General features: G+C 42.4%; 1 protein-coding gene across 4 annotated transcripts in view; it reads right to left on the bottom strand.

Annotated features, from left to right (window-relative positions):
• The window catches only part of caska (calcium/calmodulin-dependent serine protein kinase a), a 91648-nt gene that overhangs the window by 39739 nt on the left and 39295 nt on the right, over positions 1-12614 (bottom strand). For all 4 annotated transcript variants that reach the window (XM_026377102.1, XM_026377103.1, XM_026377104.1 and 1 more), the window contains exons 3-5: positions 4626-4731; positions 2741-2818; positions 2575-2647 (exon numbers count right to left, since the gene is read on the bottom strand). In XM_026377102.1, coding sequence (XP_026232887.1) covers positions 2575-2647; positions 2741-2818; positions 4626-4731 — 257 coding nt within the window. The remainder of the gene's footprint in view (positions 1-2574; positions 2648-2740; positions 2819-4625; positions 4732-12614) is intronic.

Raw genomic sequence — 12614 nt, 5'->3', positions numbered from 1 at the left:
CCATAAATACGTTTTATTCACTGAAGTGTTAAATGTCCTTGTGAAGCAGTAACACACTGCATACATTTCTATGTTCAGTCAAACAAAGGTCTTGTTGCTACTGTCCAGGGCTGTGTCATCATGTTTTGTAGTTCACATGTTTGAATCCCCAACAGTGACGGTAACAGAAGCATGTTGGTTAGTAGCTCACTGACGTACGTGACATAGGCACACACAGAATCCTTGATGTCTACTGATACCAGGCACTGGGCCATCGTTTGTGGGATTATTTAGGTGTAAAGTGCATTTTAAGGTCAGGCAGGAATGTGCGAGGGCTCTTCTGGTTTCTTTTGTATATGAGATGCTCCCTAGTGTGTTGGGCTGTAACGTTGCCTCTCAGTATATTTAAATTCTATGTTTTATAGTGAAACTTCATTTTAAGATGATTTGAGAGATTAATTAAATAGTTATGATCATGTTCTTGATGAATTAATCTGACAGTCATTTTCTTAAGTATCTGTGTCAGAAATCTTTATAAAAAAAAAAAAAAAAAAACCTTGTTTCCTAAAAGCTAAAATTAGCAGCATGACATGGCTGACATGACATGACAATAACAGATTGACTGACTATGTGGAGAAAACCAACCAACAGCTACAGTAACACAGTAAAAGTCCTCGTTAGAACATCTGGCTGATCTAAGGCACCTGAAACAAACTGGAAGTGATGGTTTAAAGGTTTCATTCTGAGCCTGTCACAGGTGTGAAGCCAGTTCTCTATGGGTCACGTGTTAACTCTTAAGATAAAGACATTTAAATCTTACTTAGTATGCACCATCTAGTGAATCCCAGCACACAAAGTCACAATAATTATCAACATGCTGCCAGTAAAGTGCATTTAATCAAAGTGAGGGGATTCTTCTGTGACTAAGACCCTTTTATCCAGATGTGGATGCTGAATTATTAAAAACTAGTCAATCAACAGAAGAATAATTGGCAGTTAATTGATTTGCTGACTTTCTATATGCTTATACATGAAATAAATAATTAGGAGAGGGATAAATGATGACGTTTTGGGTTGTTGGGAGTCATTTTTGTGTTAAAGCCATCCAGCTGTGTCATGTGAACTTACAGGACAGCTACTGCTCACATGTCGAAATGAGCCTAAAGCCAGTGACTGAGCAGGGATCCAGTGCAGAGAGCTGAACCATCCAGTTTATGCTATGATGTCTAATACCTGAACACAAATCTGTGGAGAGAGATAGTAATCCACAGGCTGGGAGCTGACGGTGGCCATATAATACGCATTATGAGGCTCTCAGAAAAGGCAATAAAATACATATAAAGAGGAAGCACTGCAATTGAGCTCTGTGAATATCACATAAAAAGCATTAAACTCACAACTGGGGAGGCTGACGAGGGAATTGTGTTTTGCACTGCTTGTTTGTTGAATGCAGAGAGTGTGACGGCGGAGAGAGAGAGAGAGAGAGAGCAGAGACGCTGCTCTGAATGCAAAGCTTTATTTTTCCCCCCTGGAAACCAGGATGGCTCTATTCATTATGAGAGGTGGTTCAAACTGCCTGATGCCACAGCGACCTGCAGCCTGCAGCATATTCAGATGTGAGAGGCTGATGTGCATTCACACAGCTGCCAACTGACGCCAACGAATCAGATCAAATGTCTGCAGACAAACCAACATGAGGTATTTAAGGATAAGGAGGAAAATGTATTGGTTATTACATCTTCAATGGAGACCACAGGTAATCAGGATTTCAAAGCAGTAATTCCCTCCATCTACTGAACACTGCTAATCTCACAGACTAATGTGCTCATGTACGGGAGGCAGACACAGCAGTGCCAACAGGCGCCACCTAATGGAGCAGCAGCAGCTCAGACCTGCACATGTGGACGTAACCATGTTGTGACCTGTGGGCAAACAAGTAATAGCTGCTGCAATTTTAGCCGCAACACCACAGCACTCAGTGAGTGATACCACTGAATATTTTCTGCTGCTGTATTTTTGCCTGTGTGGTTTTACATATCAAATCTGTTACTCTGACAGTCCTGGGAACATGTAAGAAGCCCCTTTCCCAGAGAAGGTGGACTCTAAAATGATAAAAATTAAAATTAGTTTGAACTTTTATTTCTATGAAGAAAGCATAAAGAAAAGATTATTTAATGTCATTACTGACCAACTTGTACTTTATACTAGAAGATATGTCGACGTCTTTTGCCAAGAAGAACTCTTTAAGCATGTTACCACAGCGTGACTTTGTTTGCTTGACTAGCCTGTCGGCACTCCAAATCAAAAATGTACAGTGCATCATGAATTCTTCAGTTTCAAATGCATTAAATCTTCTATTATTATTATTATTATTGTATTTATGTGAGAAGTTGGACTGGACCCCTGGGAACTGCCGGTGAGGCAGCAGCTCTACAGTTTCGAGCTGTGTCTGCGTCTTTTTCACGTTGATAATCACGTCTCTGCTCGTGTGTCTCTGTTTTTCCTCGTTCTCGCCTCAGCAGCCACAGCCACCGTTCAGCTTCAGCTTAGAAAAACTGTAATAAACCCAGAAAATGAGTTGTAAGTCACAAATACCTTGACGTCTCGGTGGATGACATTGTTGTCGTGGCAATAGCGCAGCGCCTCGAGGATCTGTCTCATGTAGTGACTGTGGAAAAGACATCACGGTACAAATCAATAGAGAAGACAAAAATAAAATGGAGTGAGACTAAAGAACAAAAACAAAACACAGAAACTTCACCTGGCTACTGCTTCGCTGTAGACAAAACCGGCGTCTGCCCTCTTCACGATCTCGAAACACAGGTCTGCTCCATCCATACTGATGAAGACACAGAGAGGATCAGCGTGGCACAAAGGTCAGAACAGAAAGGTCGCGCTTATTAAAACAACAACACTGAGCTTCTCTGTGATTGGCTGTGGAGACGACATGGCTGATGCAGGTCAACAGAAGGGAAGCTGCAATTACTGTACGAGTCGTCGGGGTAGAAACAGCTGTATCACCACAGCTGCCAGGACACTGACGGGGAGCCTGCTGACAATATTCCTACCCACACTACACATGCTTAGGTAGGGCTCTCTGAGTTCTCTCATATTAAGGTCTGGGTTTCTGCAGGATTCAAATTACATTTAAGATTTAATTTTTAACACCACAGAATGTTTGGGGGCCTTAGGTAAGACCTCCTGCCAAATATAAATGTATGTTTTCATGGAAACTAAGTGACCTCAACTGTTGAAACAGTGGTGTTAAGATCAAATCAGTTAATTATAATTATATTAATTAATATTATTATATTAAAAGCTGTACCTGTCAAAACGTTTAACTTTAATTTTTTAAACTGGGAGTAAACCTGTTGTTTTCAGACAGAAGAGAATCTCTGCAGCTGCTGATACTAACAGACTCTCGAGGAGATGAAGCTGATGCTGTAATGGTAAGGTTTAATGATTCTGCATTTAGAAAACCCCTCTGGAGTCATTTACAGTAAAGATAAGACTCTAACGACGACAGCTTCTCAGCCCAGTTAACTCCAGGTTGGAGCCAGAGGTGACAGCGTGTCTCAATGCACAGAAGAGCGTCGCAGCTCACAATCAATATAAGCTGCTGCGGACACTTCCTGGATCCCGTTTCACCGGCTGTTTGCTTAAACACCTGTAGTGAACTGAATGACAATCCTCAGATAAACACACTCACACTTAATTGTGACTCAGTCATTTAGCTGCTGTCGATTCTGTCTCTCATAATTGCTCTGCTCTCATTCTTCTGCCCATTACTGAGACCCGCTCGTTATTGCCACTAAGCCTCTGCACCAATTAAACCAGGCTGCAGCACATTCGTATTCCTCCACTCCTGTCGCCTCACTACGTCACGACTGGATTAGCCAGTAGGGCGAGCTGGGAGCCAAATGAAGCCGTATTTACACAGTTACCTTTTCGGCTTCAAACGGGCTGCGCTGCTCAAACATCTCAGATCTACCTGCATTCCCATGTGTGCATAAGTGTGTGTATGAAACAGCAGCTGGAGCACAAATGAGCTCCAAAACCATGAAAATCCCTTTAAATGGTGCTCACTTGCATTTCCTTGAAAGTTTTCTCCCCTGCACTGAGCCGTATGATAAGACTATGTGCGAAACCCGAGCGCTTGCCTGTTCAGCGATAACAGAATTAAATGATAAAGGAATTAGTTCTGGAAGAGGAGGAAAGATGAAGATACTGAGCAGGCTGGGAGGATTTCGGGGAAGGCGGCGCTTTGAGAAAAGCTGGAGGTAGCGGCAAGTGTGAAATCTTAATCTAATCTCTTCCCCTTCATATATACAGTATGGCAGTGCACTCAGCCTCTGCACACAGCCGCCCCTCTTTCCTTTTTCTTACCCTACCCCCATCCTCAGCTTACAAGCTTTCTCATATCCGAGCTGATTATATAAAACCACTGCAGGGCTCTCCAAACACCGTCATCTTTTTCCCTCTGTACGTCCTCGTTCCCACCTCATCTTCTCCCGTTGACTCAACCCACTGTGTCATCGACACCCCTACAGGTACAGTGTTTCTCTTTCACCCACGCGTGTCGGTGTGAAGTTTCTCACACGACTTGCACGTTCAGTCGTGTTGCGTGGAAGCCATACAACACTTACAACTCGAACACCATGTAGAGCATCCCATCCGAGCTGTACGTCTCCAGCAGCTCCACAATGTGGGGGTGTTTCAGCATGTGGCAGATGCTGGCCTCCCTCTTCAGATCTGAAATCACACAGAAGATGTGCAACGTGAATAACATAGGAACCATGTCTGCAGGAGAAAAGAGACATTTCTGCAGACCTAGAAAGAAAGTTTTAGTCACTTTCTTCTCCTGCTTCCACAGCACTGAAGGCCTCATCACAGTGAACAGCACTGTGGGTCGGAACAGGCGGCTAATGTGCTGCAGCGGTGGGCGATAACCACCACCATTAATGCCAGAATCACAAGAACCAATAAAGACACTGTTAATTATTAAAAGTGGCTTTTGTGGGAGAAAGTAATGTGCCATCATTGATAAGATGTTTTGTTAATAAGCTACTTCTAAATGCACTTCCATTATCTCCAAACAGTACACAGAGAATCTGTTTTCACCTCAGTTTCATCATCTATGGTATTAGAGACCATTTTATTCTGATCTCTTTGGGACCGTCTGGTCTACGACTGTGTGATGTACATTAACTACAATAATTCCTTCATTGTTGTTTTAACCATGTGAGAGTTGACATTATCAAATATGGCTTAGTAGGATAGAAGTATGTGAACAGTAAATATGTGCACGGTCACCACATGTTAAGGTAATGTAGCTGCTAAAAATGCATGACTGAAGTTAAAATGAAAGTTCAAACAGCGCCAGGAGATAAGATACAGACACCACCACCCTTGCTGTCTACTACATCATTATATTTTGTTGCTAGACACAGATCATCCTCACTCCTGTGGAGCTGGTTTGGCTTTGAAAAGACAAATCACAAACTAACCACAGCTCAGAATATGGAGAATATAAAAAGTGTTGGGGGTCAGCGACTCCCGTCAGGCCCAAACCAGCCGAGGTACCAGCACAACAACAAAAAAAGCCTAATGACAAGTAAAAGAACAGATGTCGCCAGTAATTAAATCATAAAAGACACAGAGATGGATTCAAACTACTTAATGCCCAAGATTCACTGGAAACATTATCGTATAACTGCTCTTCATAAATCACATTTTGTCAATGTCGACTCCACATTTCTTGTCAGCTGTTTGTTCTGCAGAACTTCACTCTGGTACCGCTGACGTGCTACACGTTAGGCTCCGGTTTTACTACTGTTTGCTGATCGAATCAATAGGAAACGACAGCGGTGTCTGCGTCAGTGTTCACATATACAGTACTGTACCTTGGGCACCTTGTGTATGTCCGGAGGATTTAAAAGGTTAGCTACGAGGAGGCAGACTAGAGTCTGATCACCCCTGACCAATAATATCAATGGCAGGTATGTAGAAGAGGGTAAAACCCCATATGTTTTTTATCTCTATCCTTTTATCAGTTTGTCTCATCCCGACACAAACAACACAGAGCTGAGTGCTTTTTTTACCCTAGCTTGCATAAATGAAACTGAAAAGTGCAGCACAGGAGCCACTCTTAGAAAATATTAAGATGATGACTCATACGTAAATTGGGAACAAGTCTCCACTCTCCTTTATTTCAAGTGCTGTTTGTTTGTATCCATCCCATTATTTTAGATCCTCTTACTGCTGCCTGGCAATAAGAATGCAGCACTTTAATTAGTTTCTAATGAAGAGGAGGGTAATGCAGGGGGTAACTGAAGCTGAAAAGAACAATGCAGACCAGCTGTTTAGAGGAACCACTGGGGAGAGATGACAGACACAGCCAGCCACACTAGATACAAAACCCTCCTTCTAATCTCACAAATATATTTCATTTTCTATTTAATACAAATGGAGGAAAGATAAGTGTCATTTGACAGAATCAGAGTGTTGACAAGAAAAAGAAATCAACATTAAAAAACGATTCTGTCGCGTCAAACGGGCCGAATGGATTGAAGGGAGGTGAATCTGTGATACTGTGACATCCTCCTGGATCTGAAGCCCTGAACAAAACTTAAACAGCACATCAGTAAAATCCATCCATCCAGAGAAGCACAGACTTTATTCCAACAGCAGACATTTTGCCATAAATAAAACTTCCTCAGCAGGTCACACAAACCCTCCAGGTCACTATTTAAAACTACTAGTATAGAGAGAATGTATTCATCATCAGTAACACCCCCCCCATCTCTGCCATTAATCAAAGACGTTATATTCAAGCCTTTCTTCTTTCCCCATGTTCCACTCAGTAGTTTTCTCAGAACTCACTGCAGACAGAACAGTTTACTGAAAACACCAGGATCACGTCCATCCTGCTGCCTCTAAAAGGAACCCTGACTTAAAGTGGAGGGTTTTTTACTGGAGTCACTTGAAGATACTCTGGCTTCAGTCTTCAGTCTCGGTACAGCAGCCTGTGCTTTCATTCGATCTCTCCGTCCTCTGAGCCACTCATTCATACTTTCTACAGAGCTCTACTTTCTTGCTCCTTTTCCTGGCAGCTGTTGTTCTCCCAGGATTTAAAGGTTGAAGTCAACCAGAGAAACATACATCAGAACCTTTCTGTTTGAGCACAATCTCATTTGCAGAAAATGCATCAGCGGCCACACTTCACTGCATTTACTTTTCATATCAGCCTCTTTTGCTGAAACAGCCGGGCTGTGCCAGAATATACATGCTCAATATAAAGTGTATGGTAGCTATATATTCCACATTCTCAATAAGGTATTCCCCTGACTGCTGCTGCTGGAGGTGATTTAGAGAAGGACGGATACTGACAGGGGGGAATATGGGGCTCAGTAGGTGTTTCTGGATTCTGCAGTTCTGGTGTAATATAGTGTAGCACACACACACACACACACACACACACACACACACACACACACACACACACACACACACACACACACACACACACACACACACACAAACACAAACACAAACACAAACACAAACACACACACAAACACACAAACACACAAACACACACACACACACACACACACACACACACACACACACACACACACACACACACACGATCTATAATGAAGTGTTACAGTATTGTTCGGCTATGTATGCAGCGACATTTAATTAAGCTCGGAGCCACTTGCTGCTGCGAGCCTCAGTGCTAACATTAAGCTATTCCTCCGAGGAGAAACACAAAGCGTGGACTAACCACCATGATGCTAATGCTGCTAAAGTCTGGTAAGTGTCTACCTTAAGGGCACCGCAGCCTGCCACGGTTAATGTCATCTGGTGAGCGTGCTGCTCATGTCTGTCACAGCAAATGCTGCAGGAGATTCCAAAAGATACCTTATGAAATGAGAAGCAAATGACCAAACTGCTGCAGGGAAGTCACGTTCTTTGCTTCTATATTATTGTCTGTATGTCGTGTTGATCTGTGGCCACCAAAAAAGTACCAGACACAGGATGAGGAGACACATTTGACAGCAGGAAGACGTTTGATGAAAAGTCTAGTTATGAAATGTTCACCATGCACGACGTGATTCCAGCCTGACAGGTTAGTTCTTCTTTCATTCTTCATCAGTTCTGTATTAAAATCTATTTGTCCATATTAAAAGCTGACTAATGTGCATTTCCAGTAAACTGTGTGCTGCAGGTCATGTGTCATCCTGCTGTGACAGTGCTGTAACAGAACTACTGCTGGAAAACGAAGGCAATAACGTGCACTGCAGATTGAAGCTGGGAATTCAGAAACTTGCTGAGACTAGCAAGCAGATCACTCTCATTTGCAAGTTCTGTGTAAATGAGCCAGCTGAACACTCGCAAACTTGTCACCTCTCCGCCAAAAAAACTGGGGAGCCGGAAGGGGATCTACTTCTCATCTAAATTCATCTGCGAGGGTGAATTCACACGTTTCACTAGCAAAGTTCCCCCAGTCTCCAAAGTCATAGCCTGGTCAACTGATTATGCATCAGTTTCAGAATCGCTCAGCTGAAATGTTCACGTCATGTCGATGAATCAAAACCAACCTTTAGTCTTTAAAGGAAGCAGCTGGTGTCATGTATTATTCATGGCATGTTCTTATATCCTCACATTTTTAGGTCCTATTTATTATTTTATTTTCACTTTAACGTTTGTTAGTCTGCATCACCACACATCCCACTGTTCCTCACAAAGTGATCCAATATAAGGAACGCTATCGTCCCCAGTGGTGGTAACAAAACTTATCTCTAGTGGTCTTCAGTGCTACTTCTGGCCTTCTTGGCCAATTCATGTTTTATCTGTCTGCTCTCGTAACGTAGACTTTGTCATCTGTTCAAGTCCATGGCGGTCCAATGCGGTCCCCTGTGTGGACCGGACCGTACATGGACCGTACTATCCACACGATGCTCAAGCTCCAAGTTGACCCGGGGTCGTTTTACGGCTCAGTATGCAGCAGGTTTTTGTGCTTATGTGTTGCGGAAGGATGGTGCTGTTCCAACTGGGCCTAGTTTGCTTTAAATGAGACGTTTTAGTCTCAAGGCCAGAGGAGCTGCTGCATAAAGAGGGGTTATAATGTATTTGCACTTTTTAAAACATTAAAATGGAGCTTCAGGTGTGTTCCTGTTACAAATACACCAAATGCTCTTTCTTGTCATCATGTTTTCTCCTGTATGACGATCCCTGACTATCTATGGCAGAAAAAGAATAAATAAAAATTCATTTGACCTTCTCATTGTTTTAAGCTTGTTGTTAATTTGTATAGGAACAATCATATACAGTAAATCAATGTGGTGAAAGGATTTTCTCTGTATCCATGGTGACGGCAGATTCATGCATACAGAGGAAAAAATAAGAAATGCATCCCATTCCTGCTGCTTCCATGTTTATTTACACCTGTCATGTTTTATAGACAGGGCCCTCCACAGCTGTGATTATCTTCATGCTGAGTAAACTCGACGTTTTAGAAAAAAACAAACAGACAGAGAGAGAGAATTCGACTCAATGAGACGGTCAGAGCTGAAAGGAAAGAAACAGAGAGCGAGGAGGAGATAAAAAGAAACAGAGAGCCACGCTGATATAGAGTGAGGAGGTGATAAACAGATGTGATCTCTACAGTGATCCCTGTTCCTCCTGCTGGGAGTCAAAGCCGGCACTGGAAGGAGGCCTTGATATCTACGCCACACAGAGCTGGAGGTGTGTGTGTGTGTGTGTGTGTGTGTGTTTGTACGGTATGTGTGTAGCCTCACATAGCTTTTTACAGACAGGACAAGATGTCACAACAATTTAATGGAAAGCAAATAAACAGTGGTGGAGAGGAGGATGAAGGAGGAGGTAAAAAGAGGGATATGGGAAATAAGGAGTAGTGGGGGGAGAGAGAAAGATGTAGACATACGGGGGACGGAAGGAGAGAGTGAGGGAGTGAGTAGGCGATGGCACATGATGAATTCTGCTCGTTCTGTTGCTAGCTTTCCTCTCTCATCCCCTCGGAGGGCTGACCTATTCGTCAAACAGACCTCCGGACAGGCCGCTGAGAAACAAGCTGGTGTGTGTGTGTCTTTGTGTCAGGCCCCTGCTGGCCAATCCGATGCCAAGACACGAACCATTTGACCCACTTCCGTTGGTCTAAGCTCCGTGCGTGCCTGCTTGATTACTGTGGTGCTGTCTCACAGCTGCCTGCTCAAGTGAAACTGTTCTGCTTTCTACCAGCTACAAAAAGAGGGAAATAAAAACAATGGGCGCAGCTGCTTTGGCCTCTAGAGGGAGCGCACAGTTTGATGGATTCCTAAGTGCTGCAGAGGTGGGACTGTGATTGGATATAAATGACTGAGTGTGTTGTAGCATGTGTGTGTGCACAGACACACACATGCAGTCGCACAGAGGATAGTGAACATAAACACCGGCTACGAAGAGAAATGGTGCCGGTGCTGTGTTAGACAAGCTACAATGAAAAACTTTCATTTAGGAGTTTTCTGCGATCCGTCAAACCCGACTTTAATCACTACTTTTTATGAGAGCAGAGATGACAAAATACCCCGTTTCTAAGGAGAGAACATTTAATCAAGACTCCTGGCTCTCTCACTTGCTGAAAGCTCCTGCAGCCTGCAGAAAAGGAGACAGTTTAACAAGGCTCAGATCGAGGGCTGTGTGAGGCCGACAAAAAAATTACATCTGGATATTTTCTCACATTTTGTTGATAACAAAAGAAGAAGATACTGTCAAAATGTGAGACCTTCTGCAGGTTTGGTGGCATGAAGCATATAATCTAGGCGGGCTGTGTGGTCTGAAGCCATCAGTTTTTATTTGAAACTATCTCAACTTTTTTGCAGACTGGCTGCTTTAGGACTAATGTGGACAGCTGTCCCCTTCATATTCCTCATAATCTGTACAGTGTGGAGATTTAACGATTCTGAAACAGAGGCCAAAACCACAACGCAGGTCCCTGATCTGCTGCCCACCCCCTGTATTTTGTAGATATTGCAGACAAGAAGGATAAGAGCAGGGGAAACTACCATATAGATAAATGTCCAGTGACTAACCAGTATTACAAGACACAAGTACGTGCAGTTTACTGATTAACAAAGTTGGAATAAAGTGGTGGGTTAACATCCAAACATATGTACATCTTCATTTTTTCCTTTCTCCCTCTGCAGCTGCTCGTTTTGAGAGGTCAGAACATGATCACAAGTCTCGTCATTGATCTGTATTCATGTGTACGATATCAGACAACTTTGTGGGCATTAAATAATAATTTGCTCAGCCGTCTCAGTGGTAGTGACATTCTGAGTGGTTTCATGATCCATAATGAAATCAATATTTAATATCTCCACAGTGGTCTGACAACACAAACAGAAACATTAAATCATGTCTGATAGACTGGGAATAAAAGGAAAAGGGCATTAAAACTATGTTTCTGAACTCAAACGCAGTGACTTTGCTTCGTCCGTCTTCACTAAGAGACGTTAATGCCGACCTTTTCAATAAGCTGCTTCCTTTGCTGCATTTCTTTATGGATCTAGTACAGATGTGGAGTCAGATACTCTACATTCAATCAACTCTTTATGAAAACAGACATTTGTTTCAGTATTTTGTGTGTTGAAAACAAACTTAAAGAGAACAGACCAACACATTGATTAATACTTTTAAATCATAACTGAATTAAAAGTTAAAAAGAAATAAATAATAAACAATACAAACAAACTCTTTATCTCTAAATTCTTCACTCATTGTTGGAAGAATTCGACCGCGACAAAGTGAACTCACCGTTCCTCACCATATTATTCATGAATAATAATATGAGAGCAGAAAAGCAGATACTCTATAGGAGCCTTCCTGAATCCTGTATTACTGGATAAATTAACTGAGGCTGAAGTCTGGGATTTCCTTTTTTTATTGAATGCATCTGTTCATGAACCACTTTCCAAATGCCTGCTACTTCATTTCTTATTGTGTTCTTCAAACCTCAAACACAACATGCTGATACTCCATAAACACTACAAACACTTCATTTCTCTTAGAATCAGGACCATGAAATAGAAGAATAACTGGACTAACCTTGAACTAAATTTTAAGAAATTATGAGGAATGTTTCCAGGAAATTAAAAAGGAATTATGGGTCCTGAATAAATCATATTAGCTCGTGGTGTCCATCTCTCTTAACAAGGTCCTGCATTCCACTCAATCTCTCGTCAGCCATCGCTGCTCCTATAATAGTTTCTCTCTCATCACCCCGGTCTTCACATATCTTTAATTCAATCTCCCCTCCCCTCTTCTTCCCTCCATCCCTCCCTCGCCTACTCCTCCAGCCAGCGGGAGAAATCTGATAAGACATCTGCCTGATTGGTCTAGACGATAATTCAACTCTGTACAACACAAGACAAATACCTTGAGCTGGAGTAGGTACGTGGTGCCCGTTTCACCTACTGTCCCTAGTTAAATTACCATAACACCCTTTAGGCTACACACTGTACTTTAATAAATGTATGTACCAACTGTATTTGGATGACCTCCACTTGCATATTTTCCATTTAAGTGTTCCAATAGTTAGTTTATTATGTGTCATCAGGTCTTTTTTTATC

This window comes from Anabas testudineus, chromosome 21 (genome assembly GCF_900324465.2).
Source record: "Anabas testudineus chromosome 21, fAnaTes1.2, whole genome shotgun sequence".
In the NCBI taxonomy this organism is placed as follows: Eukaryota; Metazoa; Chordata; class Actinopteri; order Anabantiformes; family Anabantidae; genus Anabas; species Anabas testudineus.
This window is presented reverse-complemented; position numbering and strand designations above follow the sequence as displayed.